General features: G+C 39.8%; 1 protein-coding gene across 4 annotated transcripts in view; it reads left to right on the top strand.

The window, feature by feature from the left end:
- The window catches only part of LOC108243306 (transcription initiation factor TFIID subunit 4-like), a 75,800-nt gene that overhangs the window by 42,718 nt on the left and 5,982 nt on the right, over positions 1-27,100 (top strand). For all 4 annotated transcript variants that reach the window (XM_017428649.3, XM_017428651.3, XM_017428652.3 and 1 more), the window contains one exon: positions 10,758-10,880. In XM_017428649.3, coding sequence (XP_017284138.1) covers positions 10,758-10,880 — 123 coding nt within the window. The remainder of the gene's footprint in view (positions 1-10,757; positions 10,881-27,100) is intronic.

Raw genomic sequence — 27,100 nt, forward strand, 5'->3', positions numbered from 1 at the left:
CTCAGCCCCCCCCTCCCCCCCTCCCCCCTCCCGTCGTGCCTCTCCGGTTTTCATCACCTGACTGGCTCAAGGGGACAAAGCTGGCTGTTTGTGTCACTGCAGAGTCTGTCGGCAGCTCACACATCTGCGCGAATTTCATCAGGATAATGAGCCCGAGCTACTCTTCCAGGCGACGGGCAGAGCAGCTAACCTCTCTTTAAGCCTTTCTGCACAAAGCAACCACCGTCTGCACTAAACAATCATCAATTTAGAGAGATGGAATAACAGTGTGTTACATACCTAAACTACATGTCAGCATGAATAAAGAACTTGTGATTAAAAAGGCTGATACAGTGTGCTGTGCTGCTGTTGAAGACTTAAGTCTTATCTGAAGGAAAAGGCCACAGTGATATAAACAATCAAGATGAAGTTGATTTTAAACTTAAGGGAGACTTCAGATCTTGTGAAGTGTCGTTCGGAAAAAGGTTATAAACAATTAATATCTTACCTGCTATAGACAGGACTTTGAATAACCTCATTTTGAAGAAAAATAGTTTAATTCTGACCGTTTGATTGATCTAACAGCTCGTCCAACTACAGCTAAAACCAAAGTGGATTGCTGCCATGTCAAAACAGCTGTTGTCTCTGAGTGACCTTTAAGCCGCACTGTTTCTGGCCTGGTGCTGGACGTGTGCACAGATAACGCATTAGAAATATTATATGCATTGGTTTCTGACTTAGACCGATCCCCTGTCCACGTCTGATACAGTTATTTTGACAATTGAACTGCTAAACTTAACAATTATCTGAAATGTTTTACGCCTTGTTTTCTTTTTGTCCTTATAAGCTTGTTTACAAATAAACACAAAAAAATTCTCAGTCTCACTTATTGTTCTTTGCCAGAACAGTTTTGCCAATAAAAAGGTAATACAGTTTTTGGAGCCAAATGAAATAAAAGTGAAACAGTGTGTTAAATGTCTGAAGTTAAGAAAATCAAGGGGTTGTTACTCCAGCTCTACCCTAGAAGGGTACAGGCACGGTACCAAGAACAATGGTACTCTTTTGTTTTTACTTTTAAAGGTACATTTGAAGTGACCTTTTACAAACTCATTATTGCTCTTAGTTATACCTCTACATTTTGGACAATGTAGCTTGACATTAATGCAATATTTTTTTTTTAAATCTGTCACTTCATATTTTAGCTTGCAGAGAAGATTTGAGTCTTTAACAGGCTGAAGTTTTAGTTTTTTACTTCCTCAGCCTTGTCCTATAGACCTAACCTCAAAACTTAAGTACAGATCAATAACAATAAAATCATAACTACAGTATTATGTTCAAGTTTCTATCATGGGTTGTAAAGAATATTTTAGGCTTTAGGTGTTTCTTGCAGCAATGTAACATTTAAATTTTGCACAGTTTTGTAGCCATGCCTCCAAATGGGTTTAAATGTGTTCACCAGAAAAGCAAAACAGAATTTTTTGACCAGCAGTGCAAGCTCATCACACAGTTGCTGCAAAGGTTTTGCGTGAGAGATAGGCAGAGTGCTCTGTTTCCTCCATTCACTACCATTTGGCCAAAAGGTCAGATGGGCTATTTCAGAAATGCCCCCAGTGAAAATCAATGGGCAAATCGTGGAGTTCAGTTCCTGTTTGTTGTCATTGTTGGTAGCTCTCTCTCTCTTTCTTTCTGTGTTGTGTCTATTTCATAGCTGAGGCAGGGGGGGAAGGCAGGCAGTACCCAAGCACTGCGACTGAGAGAGTGAGAAAGGGATAGACACAGAGAGACAGAGACAAAGAGATGGAGAGAAAAAGGAGGCCGTTGGGTTGGGGGACAGTTGAGAGATAGAGTGGGAGTTAAGGCCAGTAGAGATACATCACAATGTCAGACACACAGACACACTGCAGCCACAGATTCATCATTGCAACCGCGTCTGCAGGCACAACTGGACACAGGAAGAGGGTGAACTGGAGAGGAGGAGTGGAGGGTGGACAGTAGAAGAGAGACGACGGAGAAACGAAAAGACAAATTGGCTACTACAGCTGACCAAAATTTGACCAAAAGCTGCTGTTAGAATCACCTCCGAAAGCAAATAATCCTATGGCAAGAACATTAATATTTCTGCTGTATGTCACAGTTCATGTTAGCTTCTTATCACAGAGTGTTATTCAGTCAGAATGCTCAAATCTACGAACTCACTTTGGGATTTGAAGGACTTTTCTGCTGTAGAGCTACAGGTGTCAGACGTAATTCAAAAATATTTTCCATCATTTTTGTTTCTATCAGGTAGCTGACAGTAGCAGGCAAGAAAAAAGTGAATAAAAAAATATCCATCTGAAGAAAATCCACGGAAAGTGGGGGAGCTCCTGGCCAGTACTCTAATATGGGATTTCTTCTTCTTACTAGCTGAAAGTAACCATGATGGGATGCAAAAATGTTATACTGAGCACAGTGCATCGAGCACTTGCTCTGTCAAAATAAAAACTCAAGTCCTCATCAGTTTGGAGAAGGATGTTTCAGGCCTGCAGATGTACAAATGAAGAGCAAACAGCATAGACAGTGATGAAGTACTTAAGCCTCGGTGTGTGACAAGTTCTCCCTGTACCTCAGAAACAGAACAGTGAAACAGACAGACGGTTAAGCAGTTCCTCCTTCAGTCGATCGTATTTAAAAGAACAGGGTGCAGCCAGAAAACAACAGGAGTTTACCCAAGCATCCTTGGGTTTATAGAGCTTTAAAAAACGTGTTACCGCAGTCAGTATTGATGACACGGGAAGGAGGACAAGTACCCGGTCTTTTCCTCTTCTTCTTTTATTCTTCCACTTTACACTCCTAGCTTTGAGTTATTCCAGAAGTGTAGAGTGTAAGTGAGAGCTCTCCAAAGGGAATCTCAGAGGTTTTTGTTTGAATAACTATCCCCAAATATAATTTCTTCTTCTTGCATTGGGGGATTATTTTCTTCAAGCCTGTTTGACACTGCAGCGTAGCTCGAAATGTCTTGAACTTCTACCAATTTTCTTTTGCCTTAACTCACCTTTGAACCTTTCATGGCTCTAGTTAAAAGCCTGCAGTTATATTCCTCCCCTTACCGTGCAAATGTATGTTGGAATCTATGAATGTAACAGACCCATATTCATGTGACATATGCAGTCTATTTTAAATTGAGCTTGTTTTTCTTTGTTGCCCACACAGTAAAGAATGCTGCATGTTAATGAAATCCTTACCATTTGTTCGACCAGCATTCACCGGTCTTTAACGTGTCTTGATTGGCTTGGCATCCTCCACAAATGATCGGGTCATGAGGATCCTGGAATCCGCCCACGCTGTAAGCCCCATCAGCTACAACCTTACACTTTTTCCAGAGAGGAGAGACTCCTGTGTGTCAGAGGACAATGTAACAGCCCCTTAGTTTTCATTAGGCCGCTTATATCTGCGAGTTCGTAGGCTCTCGTCCTCTGGCCCTCCACAAAATGCTCTGCTCAAAGAGGCGCTCTTTCCCCATTAGGTAGGCCCAAGGGCAAAGGCCTGCTCCCCTCCTCCACATTCTCTCCCCTTCTCTGTGCTGACTTTCAAAGAGAATTCCTGCTGTTCTGTGTGTCCCAACTCATACTTATGTTCTTGTCTTCTGGCCCTACAGATACACAATGCAATAATTTCACTGGACTTGCAGCAACTCGCACACTAGATAAACATGCAGATGTTTTGTTAAAGCAAAACAGTCAAGGTTTCTTATTGCAAGCAAATTAATCTATAGGTTATTTCAGTGCGTGTCGTTTTAGGATTGTATCATTTAAACTGAATTTTCTTTGTGATTTTGAGACATTGTAAATGTGGTTGACATGGATAACTTAATTATCACATAAAGGGTTGTTTTTAAGTCCTCAAGATACGCAGGCTACAGTGTATTGCACTGTAACTCTTTTCTTATTTGTTGCTTTGTTGTCTGAAGTCTTAACTTCAGTTTTTTCTTTAACCTCAAGACAAATTACAAGAAAAAAAAAATAGAAGTAGGCTTTAAAAGTACCTTTGGTGTTCCTGTGTGTTTTCGAATATTACAAAGTGTTATAATGAGAAGGAAAACAACAAAAAGATTTTTTTTTTTTTTTTGCCTCAGAGGGAGATAGCAACTCATCTACTTGCTGCACAAGCCTGTAGGTTCACTTTTCTCTTTGTGCGCTGGAGCACTCCTTGGGACTCAAGCGACATGGGAATTGGGCATGCTGAGCTACGCTGGTGGCGAGGTGCCAGCCTCCCGTGCCTGGGATATGAGTAGGAGGGAGTCAGGAGGCAGGACATGCTTCAGTTAGGCAGCAAACACCACATGTACCAGATAGTAGATGGAGAAGGAATATAAAACTCACGTCAACCAATTGCCAACTTTTGACCTCTCCCTGAAACACAAGTCTCTGAATCACCTTTTCTTTTTCGCGTTGTAATTTTAGGGTGTCATTTTAATGAAATTCTTATGGAGAGGACAGTAGCGAGGGTCTTTGTGAGGTGATGCTAAGTGTGCCAGCTTGGCCTGTATGTTTCCATTAGATTGTCATGTTGGCTAATTAGAAAGCGGCAGCATGATTCACCTTGTTAATTAGGAGGACTTGCACACCATGTGCCTGCGGGCGGCGTAGGGAAGAAGAGCCCAGCCCCAGAGCCTGCCAGTCGCCTTCTGCCTGTGAAGATTCCCCTTCTCATCTACCTTCCTTTCACTCCTTTTTCTTTTTTTTTTTGATTTGGAAATGAATAAATCATTGAGATCGTCCTCTCTCGGAGTGTGAATATCTGAGTTCTCATATTTTCGTGGATGCAAATTAGCTGTGATCAATAGAAGGTGACGAGCAGCGAATCTAAATCTTAAAAAAGAAAAAGAAAAAAGAAAGAAGCATGAGACAGGGAGAGAAGATTGCTACATGAAGCACAGAATGAGACAAAGCGAGAACATTTAAAGCAGGAAATTTTCCCTTAGATAAGCAGTATTTTTAATGATCACCACTCTCCCCCTGCCGCTCCGGTGTAGCACCATCAGAATCTGCTTAACACTGATTTCTGGCTCCTTTATTAAACACTTTTTCTTGGCAAAATGCAGAATGAAAACGACATTTAAGGAAATAAAACTTACTCCAAACTCAAGTCAAGGCATCCACTGTTAGACACATTCAGTGTATGCACATTACAGGCAATGTTCCCCAAAGTTGCTCATGAAGCAAATCCTCAGGGTCACAATAGTGACACTCAAATAATAACCTTAGCTTCAAGGACGACTGAGGGCTCTAAATAATTGGTCCTGATTCCTGGAAGCTCTTTTGACAAACTCAGCTTCAGAGAAAATTGAACAGTCCGTGCCAAGACTGTACGCTCGTGTATGTATTTTAAATTCATCTTTGTAGGTAAAATATAATCACTCAAAGACTTATTTAAATGTTTAACTGGTTGTATCCAGATTACATGATAAAGTTTCAAGGTATTTCAGGGTTGTTGTTTTTTTTTTGGCTCTTTAAGATACAGTTTCATTTTATATGTTATTCAGAAAGATTTCTTTTAATTCAGAGGTGCAAATTGTTTAAAGTGCTGTGTTTTACAAGTGTTAATGTTTACAGTGAGATGTGACATGAAAACAGTAAAGTGTGCCAGATCTTTGCAGCGATTCAACACAGTAATTTGGTCTTTATGCCTAAACACACAGCACAGTGTTACCAAATCAAAACACTTCACATGCAGACTGAAATATAAAGTCAAAACATTATTTTGAGGAACTCATACGCAACTATCATGTGGATTGTGAAGCCATATGCGTCTCTGTCTAATCGTAACGTACAGTCTGCACACTATGTAATGTAATGTATGAGCGCAGATGGGAACGCAAAATCTTATTGGTTAGTGCGAACGGCTCTCGCTCCCCGCAGCAAATTAACTGCCAGGCACTTTCCATGAGGAAAGGCCTGAAGATGCAGCTCGCAGATGTTCACATAAGGCTGGCCATGTGGGTGTCAGGTGAATGAGATGCACGGGTTACAGAGGACTTTAAACACATACGTAAAATGTCAAATCACACTCTCAAGATAGGTGGTGGGAAACGTAACGTAAATGCATCTTGTCGTCGTACAACTGATATCATGATATGCCTTTTTTTTTATCATCAAAGGTATTATCAGTGCTATTGAGGACAATATGATATGGCGCAGCCCTACTGGACGTGTATGCCAGTAAGACATCCAATCCTTTTATACAAACCTGTGTGCTCTTCCTGCCAGTATATTACAGTCGCAGCAGACACAGTTTTGGGGTTTCTGGTTACAAATCAAGTCACTCTTTTCCCTCTCTCTCTCACTCTCTCTCTCTCTCAATTAATGAGTTGATAAGGAGCCAGTTTCTTTTTCCAAGTCTTTGTCTTACACTGCTGACACCGAATATTATTATTATTGGTGTTAATTTAAAATACTGTGGCGGTTCGTCCGCAGCAGCAGATTTAGGTTGGAGCTGAAGAAGTTGCTGAACAAATATTAGAAACCATCATGTATTAATACTGTTAGTAAGAGCAAATGCTCTACAGTAGTACTATTTATACACTTCTATTCTGGTGTTATATTTGATCAGTTCTTGTAAACTCCTAACTCATCTTAATCAACATGCTGTTGGAAAATCAGACAGATTTTGCCTAAAGCCCTGTTACAACTGTGCAAATCTGTCCTCCAGCAGGTACTGAATCCTCTGGGAAAATATAACACACAAACTGCATGACTGGATGCAGATATCAGGTGACCGTCTTCATTGTGTTCATTCAATTGTGACACATTGTCTGGTTCTTGCGAGAGCCGTGGTAAGATAATTCACCCCTGCTGGACCTACCTAATCTCACTTCAAGTGTGCGTATTTCACTAAAGGTCTCAATTATTAAACACATTCAACAAATGTAGCATCATATCTGTGTACTAAGAAGCACCCTGCTGCTTCCTGTTTTACTGCAGTTTTTTTTAGGGGGAGGGTATGAGACAGATCAATACAAAACCTATAGTCAGGTTTATATACTGTGATCTTTGCGAGGCAGACAGCCCTTTAGCTTCCTTCACAGCCCTGTAGCTGTTTGTGACGTCAAGCTGAGCATGTTCTGCTCTACCAAGGACATCTGTCTGTAAGCGTCTGGACAGCCGCAAGCAGCCCCCCAGGCCAGAAGCAAAATAGGGGTGGAGAGCAAAGCCTTTGTTAAAAGCAGCAGTGATGAAGAACGGCAGGTTGGCCATCGCAGCTCCTACAGCTCATCTTCCTCCCCACTTCAAGCAAATCAGAAAGGTTCTTGCTGTTCTTTGGACATTTTTGCATCATAAGAGAACATACTGCTCTTTTCTTTGTGTGAGGAAAAAAGAAAATACTGTTATTTCTTGTTTTAGTCTTGAAAGCCTTTTTCAAATTTATTAAGAGTACAAGTGCAGAGCTTGAAGATAGACTTGTAAATAAATGAAGACAAGGGAAACGGCTATACAGCCAAGATCTGACTATTCACACAAAAGATGTGAGCATTTTAATGAATTTTTCTCAAATTATTTTAATCTTTGCATAATAATATTCATAACAATAAACCTGAAGAATTAAAATGTTAAAGAAAAGGTGTTGGATGTTGTTTAATTATGTTAATAATACAATGAATAAGTGAACATGTCATTTTAAGTAATTGGAATATTTTCCAAATCCTTCTTTAATTTGAATTGTGAAATTCAAGTATGGAGGGCTGAAGCTGCCAAAATCAAGAATTTAAAAACAACAAAAAAAAGTAAAAGTGGCTAAATAAATATGCTTCAATAACTGTTTAAAAACTGAAACAAAAATGCATTTGGAAATTAAAATTAAAGACAGAAAATGGCTGGCAGGAGAAAATATCAAAATCATAAATTCTAACAGAAATCAAGAAATGTTGTTCGCTTAAAATGTGTTGTAAAATGAGAATAAATGCACTTTTAGGAAAATAAACTGAAAAAAGAAAAAAAATACAGTTTAATAAAATTTATTGACATGTTAGGTTCTGTATAACATCTTTTCTATGAACAGATGTATAAACAGTATATGTTGTGGCAGCTTCAGCCCTATTTAATATGGATGAGTTGAATAGTCATTTTAAAGGTTTAGTATTTATTTGACCTAACTCCATGTTTTTCTTTATTTTCACCATCTCTTATACAGTGGGTGTTTAGACTTGCTATTTTTTTATCACCATTTATTTTTACATTTTATTTCCATCAAATTGTATTACCTGCAGGTAATATCTTGTTTTAATTTTTTCAGTTTAGTTTTGAATTAATTTCGATCAGTTCTTTAGGACATAATCCTCACCATGTTAACATCAAGTTACCTAATAAACTTTTAGCAGGTACCTGTACGTCTTAGAAACATACATATTTTTAACTCCATACGCTTCACATTGACCACGAAGCTGTCATATAAAACTTTGCTTCAGGCACACAGACTAAACCCTGTTTCTAACAAAGCCACAGATCAATTTTTCTACATCTCTTGACCTTTGCTAATAATATGACTTTACAAGTCCTAGTTCCCTGCTTTCAAAGGGCACCAAGGCGGACTGGAACCACTGGTATTTAGGTGACTTTAGCTCAGCAGGTAGTTACGTGATACCATTGATCGGAGCTGGCAAATGTATGCATCCTGCCAGCTGATTATTCTTCAAGTCTGGGACAACTCTCAGTTATGACCTTTTGTCTCGCTGTTTGTAGTGATTGTACTTTGTTGCTTAATGTTGGTAACAGCCTACTCCAAGGAAGGTACAGAGGCATTATTGTAAATGCATGTCACAGGTGTGCTTTCATTTCGTTTTCTCCACAACGTTCCAAAATGTCACAAAGATACTCAGAAAAATATTTGCTCATACCAATTACAATCTAAAAGCCACAAGTTCAAAGAGTGTAAGAAATAAACTTCTTCAGTACACTTTTAACAGTGGATGATAACTAGAGCAGCTTTTATCGCTTCATACCGTTTGCTCACCTGAGTTTGTCTAACAGAACATATTTCACGTGAATTTCAAAAAACCGAAAAGGTGGCTCAAAGGAAAGTCGACTCTTTGGTTAGGCTCCAGATTGAAATCAGAAATCAGTCTCCCAGTGTCATGGCGGCCGCTTTACTGACGAGAAACGAAGGCTCGCAGATGGTAGCATGAAGTCTTCATTTATCATACAGTCATAAATCTGAAAATGTAGGCAGTTGCTGAGGGCGCTGCGAGCCCATGCCTGGTGCCAACTGCCAGCCAGAGATGCCGGCATCCCGGTGCCATCAGGGAGATGGCGGCCCTCTCTCTCTGTCTCTTTCCTGCTTTGTCACTCTGCCACTGCTCACGTTACGGTGGGATTCTTTAAGGTCAGGCCCTGAGAGATTTGTGGGTTATTTGGCAAAGCTAGATACAATCAGCATTGATAAGATTAGGTTTTTATTTTCCATGTCAGCAGGAGCAATGATCATCCAGCCACAATCTTTAGTTTGTAATTCATGTTTCTCTTTTATAGGGGTCTGAAAATATATAAACATATATAATGTATGTTGTAAGTATAGTGGTATTTTTTGCTGTTCATTGTAAAAAAGGACAAATAAATATGGTTGATGTATTCGGCTGCTATTATTTCCCCCTTCTTTGTCAGCGTGTTTGAATCTTTCAACAGTTCCACCGTGCTAAATGTGAAGTGGCAACACCCTAAAGGGCATGCCTTGCCAGCGGGGTTTTGAGGAAAAAAAATCAGAGGCAACTGCATGCACATTTTAGATCCGACTTTGTACACCAAAGCAACCTTTTACAGAGCGCCATCTGAAAGCAACATGAAATTTTCCCCCGATCAGACAACGTACATGCCCCACACAAACACCAGAGCCCAGCGAACACATGCTGAGAGATAACATAAAAGAACATGAAAGACATCAAGGCGCACATTGATTGTCCCTGTTTTCTCCAACAAACCCAGGCCTCTCTCCCCCAGCAGGCAGGCACGCAGGCAAGCTGGTGGGCAGGCATTCCCTGTTCTGTGGCCAGGATTGATAGACGTGTGTTTGCGTGTGTGTGCGTTGTGTGTGTGTTCGTGTGGGCATTGTGTTTGCATGTTGGGAGGACTGGCACCCTCCATGCTCAAGCCCCAGGCTCTCACACCTCCGCCCAATAGAAAGGGCAGCTCCCAGCGACACCGAGTTCACCCTCAGCCCTGAAGCAAAACATGACATTACCTCGGGCAGTGTACACCCCCTCCACAAATTACCAATTTATACATCACAAAAGGCAAAAATCAAAACAGGACTATGTGATTGCACACACACAATCTCTAGGTGGGGCTTTGTAAATGGCTGACAACATCTTCCATAAGAAAAAAACTATTCTGCTTATACAGGACAAGGCTGGACAAAAACAGTAGCTGTAGTTCCTAAATTGAATTGAAATAGTCAAGGCTACTGCTGTTTCTTTATTTTAATTCCTATCAGGTGTGTTGCAATGTTTTTTGTTGCATTGCTGTTGAAGAATTAAAAAAAAATATATATATATATATATATATATATATATATGAAATTCCAACTTTAGGGTTTTTGCACGTCAACAATATGCATCTTTATTTGGTGAAGATACTTAGGGAAAATTTTTAGTCTTTATACTTTTTGGATTTTAGTATGAACATTTTAGGCTTACATTGGTGCATATTTAAATTTTGCACATACCATATTTATTATTATATATATATATATATATATATATAAATATAAAGTGAAACGTAAGTTTTCCCCTTTTTGTCTTTTGTCTCTTTGAGATGCAACAACAAGAAGAGGCACAGATGAGACAACGGGATGCCAATCTCACAGCACTAGCCTTCATTGGACCCAGAAAAAAACGTAAATTGGACTCACCGGGGACTACACCATCGGGGTCTGAGGTAAGAATCAGACAGTGCCTTTCTTATCTCTGTCTTTCATTACCACATAGTTTTGCTGGCTTGTTATGCCCCCTTGACAACATCAGTTTCACCATCAACTTTGGCTCAAGTCTTTCATGCAAAACAATGAGCCTACCTATCCATATCTTATAGTTTAGAGGCCAATCACAGCAGGGATAATGGCCTTTTGGTATAACACCATAACTCTGTCTGACTTTAAATCCAGAACTCTTTCCTTCTTATTTATAATTCTGTCAACATAATCAGGAAAACCAACCAGATCTGCTTTTTGGAAAGTTTTATACTCCGCAGTAAGAAATATTGTTTTTTTTTTTAGGCCGACTTTTGGGCATCTTTTAGTGAAAGTGTCTCATAAATCTGTCATTTCTGTTTGTAATAAGATTCAGGTTGGATAATAAAACTGAACTAAAACTAGCTGCAACAATTTAAACATAAAACAGAAAAGACAATTGAAGCAACTGATCAAATTTTTAAGTAAAATTATTTGACAAATACTGATTTTGTAGACTATCCCCCTAAATTACAGTAGATCCCAATGCTGTTGTGGAGAATTCTTTATTCACAGAAAGTTTGAAAATTGATTTGTCAAGATGAACATTTGTAGTACTAATAAACTGAATGCTTTGTTCTAGTAATACACATTTTTACATCATGATGCTCCTTGGATTATTACTCAGTGATCTTGAAGGCTGGAATATTACAGAGAAGTCATGCTGGCAGTTTTCCTATTGTTAGATAATAATTTACCATATTTGGAACATTTGTGTCCTTACTCTTATTTTCTGCCTGTTTTATTGCATGACTAATAGCTATTGTCATAAATTTTGACACAGTATATTATTGTTCACCGGCACATCTTGTTACACCATTATCTTTGATTTAAAGCAGGCTTCTACTGTACGTCAGCGCAGCCAGCCCTTATGATTTAACACCCAAACACTTTGATTTCATTCTCATATCTAACAGTAAACAGCATCTTATACCAGAACCAGCAGCTAGTTTGGTTTAAATAAAATTTAAAAAAAATCACTGTATGCAAAATGTTGATGGATGCTTAAACCAAAATATTTTTTTTTCTGTGTGTATTGTGTTAAAATGACAAAGTCACAAATTCCCAACTGTCCTGAAACTTACAGGTGTGGAGCTGAGAAAAAACAAGTGAATATGTATTGGAAGATGGTCCTCAAATAAAAAGGGGATTTAGTTTTAAGTTTTATTCAGTTTTTTTAACAGCCTATCCTGTCTACAAATGAAAAACAGTTTGTGTAATAAACAGTGCTATACAAGAGTGGTCTGCTATATTTATTTGACCAAAAATGTGTCAGCGTTATTTCTACAGTGTCACAAAAATATTCCGCTGTTTGAAGAAAAACCTGCAGCTCAGTGAGCGGCAAAGAGGGCAGGGTCACTTGTGGTTCGTTTGGAGCTGATTGCAGAATTTGACACACAATAAAAAGTAGATTTAGTAGTACGTATACTGAGTAATTACTGAAAAGAAGTAGAAATATTCTGTAGCTGAGTATACCCTGCTATACACCACTTCATATCAGTAATTATTACATGAGTTTAGACAACTGAGAGGTTTCATTCAGACACGTCAAGGAAAGTCAAATATTAAAGTCAAATCTCTGATTTGTTAAAGTACTGACTAATACATTTAATTTAGAATGATCCAATTATTTATTACTGAAAAATGGGCTATAGATGGTAATTAGATTTTTGCACGCATTAAATTATGAACTGAAGAATTGTAATAAAATCAAATCGTGAGGTTAGCCAACATTTACAGCTCTGTTGAATCTCACCTCATTTATGCCATTTTTAAAATCAGATGCAGTGATGGCGCCATTGTTTTTATGGGTGTGAATTTTTTTAAGCAACTAAGAGACAAGTCAGGAGAGAGGATAGATGGGGTCACAAAAATATGAAGTGATCCTCACTTAAAACTTTTCCCCTAGAGTCTTAGACTGAGACAGAGATTTTCATATAAACAAAATAAGAACATAAACACCAGAAAGTAGACTTTGGGTGAAATTGATAACATTTCTGGAGTTGTCTAAACCTGAATCCAGGTTGCGGTTTTGTTGAGCTCTGACACTGTGGCCCGCTGATTCACTGTCCTCCTGTATAGGTGGATGGAGATGCCCATATCTGCAATCACTGATTAGTGTGATGTTGTAATTCCTGTCTGGAGGCAGTGGAGAACAGATTTGCCTCGTGAACAGGGCTCTTTGTTACTCCCCGTTTAACAATTGACTTTAGTTTTGAGAACCTTTGTGTTCTCGGCACAAAGCTGTTTAAGCTGTTGAGCATTATCCGAGTTTAGACCTTAATCTAAACGCTAACTCTCCTCATTCTAAGTCACAAAATGTAAAAATAACTAACAGGAAATATCTGTTAAAAGCAGCAAAAAGGTAAACTTCCATTTGACTTGATGGCTCTGTTTTTTTAGAGCTAGTACAATGAAACATCTCTTGTTCTTGATTCCATGAGCAGTGACCGAAGTATCATGTTTTTTCAACAAATGGGTTTACACAAAGCTGTGTACAGTTGCTGTACCAAGTCATATTTGTCTTTAGGCAGCAGGAGAAACATTTAAATTCCACATATACCTCTTTAAATATGATGAATCTAAAATAACTCTGATTTTTGAATGTCAATTGTTCATTTTAATAACCTGCTTATCCAGTTGCATCTTCACATCCTTCACTTAACAGCAATGTGCTGCTGAGGAGCATAGTAATGCACTTGGTAAAAAAGCATAAATAACAAAATAAAAACATTACTTCTGGTCCTTGAGTACAGTGCCAACCTCTTTCAGAATGTTTTACCCTGATGGGTATTAGCCGGCGACCTTCTGCTGCATTTAAAGAAAAAAATAAAATGCTTTACCAAACTGCTCTCCTAAATGCTGTTACACAACATAAACATGAATATACATTGTGGAATTGTCTATTTTTTTTTGGCTTTCCTAATGTCCTGTATACGTTTAATTAGAAGGCATAATGAAGTGAAGTCGTAGAGTGCCCCTCCTCTGGAGTTATTGCAGTGGGAGCGGAGGAGGAATCTTAACTTATTTTCACTTCGTTTTCACCTCCTCACATTTCTTCATTTCACATGGGCTGGAAGCCCCCGCGGCGTTCTCTTTCCCTTCTCCAGAGCAAAGTGAATGTGACTTTTCTAAGGGGGTCACAGGATGCCTGCAGGCCTGTGGGTGTTACTGGACTGTTGCCTGCTCTCAGCTTCACTGAGGGGCTTGTCATAGATTTCATCTCCACAGAAATGAGCCGGGGGCCCTGGCCAGGAGCACAAGCAGCCAACGTTATGAAGGGCCCACGCTGATTATTTCCCTCTGACATCGCATCCTGAGCTTTCCGCATTAATCCCAGACAAAGGCAGCCCTTCAGTGCTGTGCCAGAGCTCAAATTAGGAGGCAGATAATGGCCTTGTTGAGATCCTGTTCTGTTCATGAAAAGGCAGGGCTCCTGTTGAAATCATCCTCCGCAGTATTCCTTGCTTTCTACTTTTTTTTTCGTTTCTTATTAAAACCACATCTTTATTTTCTTCAGATTGTGATGGAATTCAGGTGACAACGTTTTGCTCCACCACCCCTGATTTACTCCCTCAAACCCTCCTCTGTTCACACACCTTTAATTTGATGGTGGCTCTGCAGGTCTTGGGCCTGTGCCTGGATGTGGATCGCTGTGGGCTGTGAAAGTGATAGCCAGTCAAGACTGGAGAGTCCGTCTCCAACCTGATCCAGTCTGCAGGAGGCAACAAAGGGGGACTTACAGAGCTCTGCAGGGCAGATTAATTTCAAAGAGCCATTGGCTGGAGCTGCTGGGGGACTTGCTGTGGCCCCAGTGGTGGGTCACTGCACAGTCAGGGGCAGCACAGGCACAAACACTGTAAAGCTCACTGGTCCTCTTCTTACAATTACCTACAAACTTTTTTAAGAGGAACATCTCGCTTTGTGCAATGTCCTGCGCAATTTACCATTCAGAACAAAATCTTTGTTTACCTTATAATTAGCTTCAGTCATAAACAGGAAACAGGCAATAGATGACAAGCTCTGGGGTCTTTAAAACCCTCTGCTGTCTTTTGCTTGGTAAACTTTCCACAAAGACACAGCACCCTCAAGTGTTTAAGAGGATTACCATATTCTGAAAGCGAATCCTAAACAGCTATGCTGCAAACCTATCAAGTAATATTTTGCTCCTTGATTGGAAATGCCAAGTTTTCCTTAACTCTTTGTAAATCATTGCCGCTACTATGTCCTTTTATCTACTCTCCAGCTCAGTGAGTAGTATTTAATTGATGCTGCATAAAGTACATAAAGTGTTAACATATTTGACACTGACTGGGAAAACTTTGTGCTGTGTTTGGTATAAAGCTCCTCTTGTATGCAGAAAAGCTAAATCCTAATTTTTGTATTCTGAATTTGAGCTGTGAAGAATAGTCTTATCCATAATCATTATTCCATCACACCCGTTATATGCTATCCTTTAACACTTTTAAGTTTATTTGAACACTTTACTGTTTCATTTCCTCTCATTGATTTTCGGATGTTGTTTTCTCTTCTCCCAACCGGCGTTTCTTGTCTGAGTTGTGTGGCTTGTGTTTTGCTGCCATATGAGACACAGACACTCCTCTCCGCATCGGACGTTGGTATAAAGGTTTTGAGATGTAAAATTTGCCTCGATGCACAATGTTCTGGAGTGTTTAACATGCTCAATGCTTTCAAACATCCTTGACACATTTATGAGCTTTGAGTTATCATCCAGGCACTTAGGCCATTTATCACATCAAAGGAAGAGCTTTGTTTGTTGACGTAAGAGCAACAATAGCAGCTAAATTGCCCCAGTTTGTACAGCCACACTGGCTTTCTCCTATCTGTCTCGACCAGGCGCAATGCTAGGGACAAAGGTAGGCGAACGATTTAATAGTAAGCACGGTCTATTTTTTTTCCATTTGAATTCATTTCACCTTTATTCTTTGAGGCTGTAGATCAGAAAGAAGGAGTGAGGCAATAGAGTGAGAGGCATGGGGAGAGAGGGGGGGAAGCACAAGGAAAACTGATGCCCTTTCCTCCAGCTAAATTAACAGGAATCACGTGGAAAACAATCTGAGTCTCCAATGAAGGAGGAAGGAGGAGGAGGGGGGGGGGACCATTAAAATTAGCCCCAAGCTATGGACTGCACCCAATATCACTAAAGCTGCACTCACTACAGATGTGGAGGCTGGCTTACAGGCAAACTATGCTCTGTTCTATAGCTACAATTAAAATCAACCTCGCTGCCAAAAAATAGGAGGGGGAAAGAGGGGGTAGAAAGGCAGACATGGAACATCAAAGACAGATTGAAATGTGTAGTCAGTAATAAGAGTGGTCTCCAAGCCCCTAGGTTCTCCACGGTCCCCTTGTTAATGAGAAATTTTGACCTCTGGTTTGTAAGTTAAACTTGTAATCTCGGTTAATGAAGTAAATCAATCCCAACTCGGGAGTGTTCAGTGTCTCTCCTCTTTGCCTTCAACCCGCCAACCTCCCCTCTGTCCTTCTGTCTTGTGCTTTTCTCCTTCCCTCTCAATGTGCCGCTTGGGAGAAAAATGGCCAGGTCTTCAACCAGACAAACAGGAAACTCGGAGAGCACGAGGGTTCCGGAGCTGGAGGGGCGGTGGGGTGGGGGGTGAAGGACTCGGAGGACCAGGGCCAACCAGGCTGTTTGGTTAAGAAGGAAACAGGCCAACTGAGTGGTGGCAGAACGAACAGCATGAGGGAAAACTCTGGCTCCTCCTCTTCAACTATTTTTCCATTCCATTTTTGTCCTCCTCTCTGCCCAAGGTCTATTCAGTTTAGAATTTAGTTATAAAGTCATGCCTGCTCAATAGTTTAGAGGGAGCAGTGGTACTACTGAGCAAAAATACTGTTCTCACCATTTGCTTTCTACTGTTTTGTATGAAAATCTCTGCTTCTTGTTCCTGTCTGTTCCCAAACCTCGCACACATTGGACGTTTTTGCCTAAAAAAGACAGCTAACTTAACCTTTTTCCCCTACATGTGGAGCTCCCTTTTTGCTGCTCAGAGGCTTCAGCTAAACCTACAGGGTGCACTGACATTAACCACTTATTAGCTGTAGCGTAAATTTATTTATTTTAAGTAATTCAGGATAGGATGTGAAGTATGACTTTAGCATGACTTGTATCAGGATGTAATGAAGCGTACGGATTCCTCGGTGGGTTCCTCTTCTGTTCATGCTGCATAAATATGATTAAAGAGGGCACGGAGAGGCTGCTATTGGTTTCATAATGTCAAGAAGATTTTAATGTTAGTTTGACTTCACGTCTCAAGGCAATTCAGCTTTTCCACCGAGGACACAAAGGAGACAGAGTTGAGGCTTCAGAACAGTTACAGGGGTTCTTTGGCCAGATGCCATGTCTTCTTAGAGCTTTAACACAGTGCACTTTGCCAGCTTTTACTTCCCCTAATACAATGCAAAGCACTGTGCTGCTCACTAATGGTTTATACTCTGCACTACAGGTTAAAGTATTTGAAATTCAACTACATAATTAGCATTAAAGGATAAATGCATTTAGTTTTCAACTGTGTGGAGTAATTATTTTCACTTTTACCTATAGTGGAATGTCTTTTGCAAAACATTATTAGAAGCACATATGACCCGAAAATGCCTGAAAATAACACATTTACTGTTAGATTCCTAAAAATAGGATCCATAAACTATATTACTCGAGTATTATAACATGCCAGTAATTTACTTAAAGAATGCCACAGTCAAGGGAAATAGAAAGTCAACTCTCCCTCAGTTCTAAGGTTTTACATATTAGGGCATATTAGAAAATGATATGCCCTTTACCAGATTTTTAAAATTATTCAAATCTAACCTCAAGTGTACAAAAACACACAACAGATTCCACATGTTATTTTTATTAGACAAAAATTATGCCAAAGTGAAGAAAAACAAAAGGTGGAAAAACTAAGTCCACCCTTGCAGCTTCCATAGGATTTAGGAGGGGGCTGCCAGGTGTTGCTAATCAAACACTGTTTACTTTTTATTCCATGCGTCCATTTTCTTTACCCGCTTCTCCCTTCCGGGTTTCAGGGAGCTGATGCTTATCTCCAGCAGTCATTGTGCGAGAGGCGGGGTACAACCCATGTGATTTTTTTCTCTGGGAAGCGACAGCTCTAACCACTGCTCCACCATGCTGTTTATTTGATAGTGATTACCTGTTCATCACCAAGTTTGACCATCTCTATAAAAAACTGTTTGGGCAGTTTGCTGGTCTGGATAACAGGTGTGTATAAAATAATGCCAAGGAGGAAAGAATTTAGAGGAGCAACTGTTGCTGCCCATCAATCTGGGAAGGCTTATAAGATCATTTCCAAACAATTTGCAGCCCATCATTCTACAGTAAGAATGTTTACTCACAAGTGGAAAACATTTAAGAAATCTGCCAATCTTCCCAGCCATGCCAGCAATATTAACCCAAGCTCAGACCTGAAATGCTCAGAGAAATTGGGGGTATTAGAGGCATTCCTTGAAAGAATGCATATTGCCTGCCACCTTTCATGACTGACTTTTAATTCAAGATGGTTGCCACAATCACATCTGGCAAGATGTGTTAACGCTCAGAGTATTTATTGAGGATGACTCTCAGCTCCTAATATAAATAATTGTTATTGAGCAAGTTAGAGCTAATTTTGTGTTTTGGCAAAGGTGGATTAGTTGTGGCGGCCATCTTGAATTGTTTTGACTTCAAATGTCAATCAGTTGTAAATCCAATGATGACTTTCTGAGAGTTTCATTAAAGTCAGTCCAGTGGTTCATGAGATGTTTTGCTGACAGACAAACAGGGTTGATGCCAACAGTTAAAACCAAAACTTTTAGGCAAAGATTTTGAACAACATGTAGCATTCAAAGTATCAGTTAGGGATGACTTTCAGCTACTACTACACCAAATATTAGCTGCATATCTGTGAAATTGTCTGAGTAATTGTCATTTTTTGTTTCATAAGGTCACTAAGCTGTGGTGGCCTGTTCAATGGTATTTACTTCAGAAGTTAATCAGTCGTGGAGGTTCATCCAGTGATTACTTTCTGAGTTTCATTCAAATCCGTCAACTGGTTCATGGGATATTTTACAAATTGTACAGACAAATGAACAAACATATGCTCACACACATGCACATATATTTTCTATGAATATATGGATATTTTTTAGATATCCTTAAATATAAAGGAAAGTTTTATCTTTCTTTTATTAGATTCAAAACTCCTATATAGATATATTTATGGTAAAGTTGTGATTTCCTTAATTTTCTGCCTGTAAAACTTTGCCCTGAAATAATGGTTAAATATACAATTTTGACAACAAAGTTCAGCCCCAGGCATTTAATAGATACTCATCTTAAAGAAATTAATTACCTCCCTTGTTAATCTTGATATAATTAAATTTATAACGAATGAAATTTGCTGGAAGTTTTCCCCCTCTGCCTTCCTTCTGTGGAGGCGTACCAAAAATGGCTGGCTCTCTAGCTAGCCTGATGGCCAGAGACGTGGGGACAGCCTAACATTGTGGGCCCCTTGCTGCACCATACTGCACTGTGCAAACCAACTCTCCTCATCCTACGCCTTCACTTTCTCACAGGGATAGTCAAAGAAAATGCCTCAGTCGCTGCTTTGCCATTCTGTAACTGCTTCAGTTTCCTCCATCTGGGAGGAATGGAAACTCTCCCCCTCAGTTTCTGATTCTTAACTTGTGATAATGTTATCAAACGACTTGAGAATTTTGGAACGCAAGTGCTCCTAATGAAGTTGTCAACACAGATCCTCTGAAACTCACATGGTGGAGCCCTGAAGAGACCAGAGATTTCCTTCTATTGTGGCTCACTTAAGAAACTCCTGTGCCTTAGTGAGACTGTCGTTATTTATAGGACCTCCTGCAACGCTTTTAGATTTAACCCCAATTGCCTTACGAAGCACAGAACTGACAGTACAAGGAAGCATTTTATTGTTGATATGTGTTTTACGTTTGTTTTCCTTTGGCTTTAAGTTTTATGTCAGCTGTCAAGGTTTGATCCTGGGGAAAGAAAGAGGAAAAACATGAACAGATCTTTCATTAGATGCTGGTGGGGGGGACTGCCAATGAGGGTGGAGGAGCACGGGTAATAAGCATGGAGAAGGCAAAAAGCTACAGCTACAATTGATGGCAGAAATGCTAACATAGAAAGTAGTAGCAGAACCTGATTCAGTACTTCTCATTGTGCAAATGTACATCGTGGGTTCTGTTTGAGCCCTAAAACTAAATAGTTGACCACTATCTTTACATTCACTAGATTAAAACTGATCTGCTGTTTCTTCCTTTACCATCGAGTTTTGAAACAAAGGTATTACGTAGGCTTGGCAGTGTGCTCTACCACAAGTCTGAGGATTTTGCCACCATCATACAACAAAAGCTGTCTTATTGAAGGTGATGGCTTTATGAAATGCACGTCAACAGCATGTTGCTCGGCTTTTTTCCCCTCCTCAGCTTCACCACAGATCTTTGATGGATATTTAGACCAGCTTTGTCGGCCCACTCCCTCTGATCGGCCTGGCTGCATCGTGAATTGATGTTCATTCAACTTCCCAGGGAGTCACACAACAAACAAAAGAGTTTAGGGGCTGACTCACTAGTTAAGTTGTAGCAGGTGTGGTCTTTGAAGTTTTCACTTTTATGGTAATTCTTCATTTTTATGCCATGCAATAATGCTGCAAATGCAGCTTTATTAAGAAGTGCTCAGTTCATTAATTATGTGAATGAATAATATCTTTTTCCTTGTACTCTTGGACATTTTTACTGACTGAGTATAAACAGAGACTAATTGTAACTAATCGTGCTAAATGTATCAATAACTACTTTTAAACAAATGTAAGTGATAATATTTGCCATCTGTAAAAGCTACTGCTGTTAACTTATTCATCTTTTCAGTAGAAGCCTCAAAAGCACCTTGTTCTCATAAACCCCCACTAGGCGAGACTCTGTTTTTGTTTCCGCTTACAAATAAGTTTCCTATCATACCTTAGGGCAACCATCAGATACTAAACATGACAAAGATGACCCACGTATAGGATTTTTGCATCCATTACAGTTGCCTTTCCGTCCTTTAAAGTACCATTTATTTCTTTATTTTTGTTAAAATATTGTTGTGATACAATGTCCTCTGTTTTGTCTTTTAACAGGAAAAGAGAACGTCTAAAATTAGCTTCAGAAAAACTGGTGAAAGAGAACAAACAAGGCGATCCATTAGTGAGGATGGGTTATTGGCTGACTTGCCTCTTCTCATGGCGGCCCATTAAAAGTGGTAATGTCTGCCTGCAGCAGTGCCGGGGGAGGAAGAAGGAGGCCATGGAAGGCATATTTCTCATGCATCAGACACTGGAATTAAATAGACCAATGTTCCCTAAAAAGACTGAAGTACATCTCTTTCTGATGTGCGTCCTAGGCAAAAATTCATTGATCTTAGAATGTCCCTTGGCAATTATAAAATATTAAATCCAAGTCGCACTTTTCGGCTCAGTTTAATTTTTTTCCCCCCCTCGCTTTCCATTTGACCAATTTAGAAAAAAAAAAGTTAGAAATGGATGGCCATGGAAAAAAAAAAACGACGCTGATAATAAAGACTAAGCCCACTTTTAGAAATCTTTTGTTATGTTTTTGTATTGTTTTTGCTGAACATCTCAGATCATTAAATAATATGAGGTTCCAGCAAAGCCGAGAAAGCCCAGAACTTGTTTTATCACACCATCAGAATCGTGTTAGTCGGAAGCACAAGACTAAAGCACACAAAGGACTGGTATTGGGGTGACATCTTTATTTCTGAGTGCAAGGTCTTCTAAGATGCTGATGTCTGTCTCAGCTCTCTGGGGTTGACAAATATTTGTCAGCTGCTTTCCATTAGGTCTGTGGCCTCGATGCTTGCCTCTCTGGCCCCTTCATGTCCCTCAGAGATCACAGAAGGGGTCTACAGCTAATTGCCCAAATCATTAAATTTAACATATATCTCAATAAATATAATCAGCCAGCTGTTTGACAAGGTACACAGTTCATTAAGTCCCCTTGCTTGTTTGTCGTTTCCCTAATTAAGATTTAGAATCGATCATTGAGTGTGTAATGTACAGTGTAGCTCAGCTTGCACAGGGAGTCTCTCTTCTCAAACAGAAAGAAATGGCATCCACTTGCTAAAGCTTTACCATTTAGCACACTGACTGCAATGGGAATTAGACATCCTGTGCTAATTAGGGAGGCCAATTAACTGTAAAATGCAGGCATTTTTTGACAAATAATCTCAACAGAATTCAGACACCATTACCATACACATAGATGTTATCAGACCTGAATAGAAAAAACAGATAAAGGCCTGTGCTTACTTTTCATTGCCTGCTGTTTTGCAGGTATTGTGGAATGCTCTGATTGGTGCTTTGTTTGTTCCAGCTGGCGTGCAGCCTTAACTTTTGTCTCCCACAATAGATTAGACAAAGAATTGGCATCACCCTAAAAGCTCCATGTTTCTGTGGCTCTCATTCTGATTTTGATTCATGATCACATGTATTTTTTAGACTGCATAAATTATGTAATTGTTGGACTAATGAACAGCCTCCACTAATAGAACTTTGGGGGAGTTGCAAATTGCTAGATACGTCGTCTATCGCCCCATCACCATTCTGATTGCATGTCATGGCATTTCGAATGTATACAACTGCTTATACTTGCTCAGTTTGTTTTTTAAGAGCTTTTATCTGCGATTCAACAGTGTTTATAGACTTTGGTTTTGTGTGTTTGCATTTGTACTGATATGTGTGTTGTTGTACATGTTGCCTGACTCATGTTCAACCATAAAACAGGCTTCAGCTGTCTTTATTACCTGTTCAACCTCGTCCAACGACTTTGTTTCTGCAGTTCAAAGAAACACATTTACCCACACTTGGGTTGCCATTTTCTCCTCAGCTGAAATCTAATAGAAAGACGCCATTACACAACGGAAGGTAATGGCTCTGCAAGAATGCTGAAGCTGTTTGGATACCAGGCAGCGCCGGCGGTGTGTTTGCAGGGCGCCGATGGGCAACTCCTCCAGCTGCCCGCCTCAGGTGCAGGAAGCATTGAGCACTTCCTTTTACAAGATGTGTAATTATTATGGCAGACAAGGGTGTGGGTTTAAACCAAGTCAATATGTAGATAAGCACTATACACACACATACACACAGAGCTGATTAAAAGGGAGTATGTGGTTTATTAAAGCAGGTTGCCAAAATGCTGTGCAGGTAGGAAGGAAGCCTTGTGGGCCTGTGGAAGAGGGATCTGATGGGAGGAATGAGGCCTTCAGGAACGTGCCAGCAAACCCATACTAAGGAAAAAAATCAACTCAATCCAAATGTTGCAATCCTGCCTGTGATTTTTTTTAATTCACAAATCACCTGAATTTTTACATGATGTTGTGTTAAATGATTTTAAGAATGATATATAGCCAACAGATTATCTGCTTATCAACAAAACTAATAAAAGTAATAGTACAGTATAAGTAGGTCATTCATTTTAATGCTCAAATTGTTTAAAGCATTTGTTCTCAATAGCTCTAAAAGCTGTCATAGCTAGCATCTTGTTGGATAAAAAACTGTGACACTGGGGGTCACAATTGTTCACAAAGACACTTGATTGAACTCTTTTATTTTTTTTGTCTTTCTGGGGCATCTATATAAAACATGAAACTGTGCCCTTTCCCCCAAAGAGCATGGATTTTAATCAGAGGTGCTCTTCAGACAGCCTTTTTCCTGCTGCTCAGAGTTTGCAGGCGCCATACTCGGTGCATGGGGACCAGTGTCAGCAGCACTAAAACTGAGCCTGTGATGGCTAAGTGATGTCAAAAATGGCCCCATTAACATCAATTTAAGATCAAAGGCTAGCACAGTCTGAACCTCCACCGTAAATGTGCCTTTTCTTTCGCTTGCATGTCTGCTGTGGCCTCCGTGGTGTCTTCTTTTTGTTGTAACTAAAATGTGTCACTGCTCATATGAGGATCCATGTGAGGAATGACAGCTCAGAGTAGAGCACATGTCTTCTGAGCAGTGGGATCCATTCTGCTGCCTCTTGGTTCTTTATCTCCTTCTCAAGTTCAGTGTCTGTTCGTGTGCACAAACTCAGAGCCGTACTACTTTGCCAGCCTGCTCTTTTCCCTAATTAGGCCATTTGCAGGCTTCATTCTTCTTATTGTGGTCATTTATGTTTGATACCCCTCTGAACTGATAGGCTTTGTTAACTGGTTGTTCCTACTTGCAATGTTTCGCAAAGACATCAAAGGGTGGACCACAAGCCTCATTTGGCAACTTCTCTCAGCTATCCATCGGCTGCAAAACACCCCGATGCCTTGATTATTAACTCAGTCACCGCCCTCTCATTCAACTTGAATTAAAAATTAAAAACTAGCAGAAATGACAGTGCCACACCATTGAAAGTAAAGTGTGTAAAACCAACAAGGGCTCATTAGTGAGTAGTTCTGAAGACAAGCATTCTAACTAGAGACTCATTACACTTCTCCTATTTTAACTCTAATTGGGTTCATTTTATATATGAAACGCCTTGAATTTTTAATGTTGGAAAAAGTTCTACTTCTGATACTTTATGTAGTCAAAGACACTTGGCCTGTGTTAATTGTCCAGGTTATCAGGCAAACTGTGAGCGGTTTCTCAGTAATTTGTGCTTTTGCTATAGATAACACTAGTTTCACAAATTTCTTACTGGATTAAAATCTTTAGACAAACTAAGGTGATTTATTATTATGACATAATTGTTGATAAATTTGTTAGTGTCCTGCGTTTGTACTATTCTAATTGTAGAAAATGGGCATTTTGAACAATTTGATAAGTTTTAGGCAATATTTCAAGAAAACACTACTATACCATAATCCTAAATGGTATCCCCTTTTTAATGTCGTAAAGTGGTGAGGGATAATTACCAAAATGCAGGCTAACAATGAGAAGAACAAATGAGGTCTAACAATAAAAAGATAAAATCTTAACAAAAATGAGTAAACCCGGTAATAGGAGAAATTAGTAATGAAGATGAGATAAAATAATAAAACCAGGTAGCATTTAAACAGAGAGAGGATAATGATCGACACAGTTCAGGAGATGCAATTAGCAAACCAGGATTGAGTGTGTAGGGAGCTTAGAAAGCAGGATCAACACTCAAAACAAAGGACAAGACTCTGGAATTAAATCAAAGATGCTGAACGTGAAAATCATGAAAAACCTTGACAAAACACAACACAGATGGAATTAACAGGAAGGTAATGCTGAACCATAACACCAAATCAAAACTAGTTCAAATGTACATACTTGAGCTACAAAGACCTACATAATAAAGCCTTTGTAGTGTGTAACAAGTTGTCTACTAGCCTAGCTCAGAACATTTTAATTAAACTGATTCAAAACAATGTTTTGGTTTCTTCCTATGAATTTACTTCGCACAATCCTCTGTTTCTCTCAGGTTGAAGAAGAAAAGCGAGAGGAAACAAAAGCACGATTGTGTTTCCAGGCTAGAAAGTTTGAAGTCTTTGTTTGGAAGCAAGGTTCCGGGTGCAGCGCACTGTTTAGCTTGGTGACCCTGTGACTGTCTTCTGAGGAATTGTATGAGCAGCCCTGCAGAATTGTGCTCCAGGGTTGGCTTTCATCTTAGCAGTAACCTGTGGACTTTGAAACTCAGGGCGATGGAATTGCAGCTTTGTCAGTACACTACTAATTAGAAAATTCCTAACCTCGAGCAAGATGTTTTAATTATGTGTTGTGTCAACGAGTTTGCAGATTTAATCCACCGTTGATACACACTCAAGTGTGCAAACTGTGTCGCACATTGTAGTAGATCAAGTGGAATGAAGCAGGGCTTTTTGCTTCATCTTTCTCTTTCCTGTGTAACCTTCGCCTTTTTCTGAACCCTGTTTGTTAAGAGCCATCACATGCTTAAGCAGCCAAATTAGACGTGGAGTTAATGTGTTAACTCATGAAAAATCTGGTCTGATTTGCTTTGGTTTGTAGGAGGCTGAACAATGTGACAGCATTGTGCTGGGTGTGAGCTCTCTGTTGCAGTGAGTCAGTGTGAGGGAAGGCAGGAAGGGGTTAAACAGAAATTGAGCGGGGATGCTGGGGGCAGCAGTGCTGCAGAACATAGCAGTGTTCGTGCGAAGGCAAGTCATTTCCCGAAACACTGCAGACACATGGCCTGCGGCGCTCTAAAACCTTTGGAGACCAAAATGGCTTGCAGGAGTTAGAAGTAATAAGGTGTTTTTTTGCCTTCTTTCTCCTTGACTGAAATTCTGCACGGTTGCTATGCATTGCCATGGAGCTGTGTAGCTGTTTTTATGGTTTATGTGGGTATTAAGATACTCTACAACCAGCCATTTTTGAGATTTGTTGTTGCTTAGTTGTGAAGCAAATGGAAGTTGTTTGTTTTGAAAGTAATTCCCTCATTTTTTTTCCTTTTGCAATGATCAGAACTCTACACCTCACTCTTGTCCCTTTTTTATTTCTCTCCATTTGCCCTCTTTTTGTTTCACTCTTTTTACAAAATGACAAATTAACAAAAGCGTGCTTTAGAGGAGAAAAACAGTTAAAAGCCACACTCACCTCCAGTTTTAAAAGCACAGTAACAATAGCAGCCACTTGTTTGTGGTTTTTGACAGAAAAGCAACCTGTGAGAAGGACAAAGTCCATCTGTGCTGGCGCATGAACTAAGATCTTTAGTATTAGTCCATTCTGACCTCTGTGAATGTCTATCCACCAAATCAGAACCCCTTTCACCCTTCTCCTTACTTTTCTTAATCTTGGCTTCCTTGTCTGCTTCAAAGAGGGGCTCTGGCATATAATCTGGGTATGTACATCTGTGAATTATTATTCTAATTCTTTATACGTTTATTAGAGCTGAATAAACTCCACATCAAATACATCACTCGGGCAATGTCAGGAAGCCCGGGGCAAATCAGCCGACATCTGTTAACTCTTTCAAAATGGCCTCATCCAGCATGTCTGTGGGCGTAGAGCAGTGAGAAAAAGGGAGAGGCGAGAGAGAGAGAGAAAGTCTCTGTTGCTGATTAATGGCGGCCGTAGGAGAGGCGTTTCAGGCCGAGTGTGGAGATGAAGCGGGGCTGCACTCCCACGGC

This window comes from Kryptolebias marmoratus, linkage group LG15 (assembly GCF_001649575.2).
Source record: "Kryptolebias marmoratus isolate JLee-2015 linkage group LG15, ASM164957v2, whole genome shotgun sequence".
Lineage (NCBI taxonomy): Eukaryota > Metazoa > Chordata > Actinopteri > Cyprinodontiformes > Rivulidae > Kryptolebias > Kryptolebias marmoratus.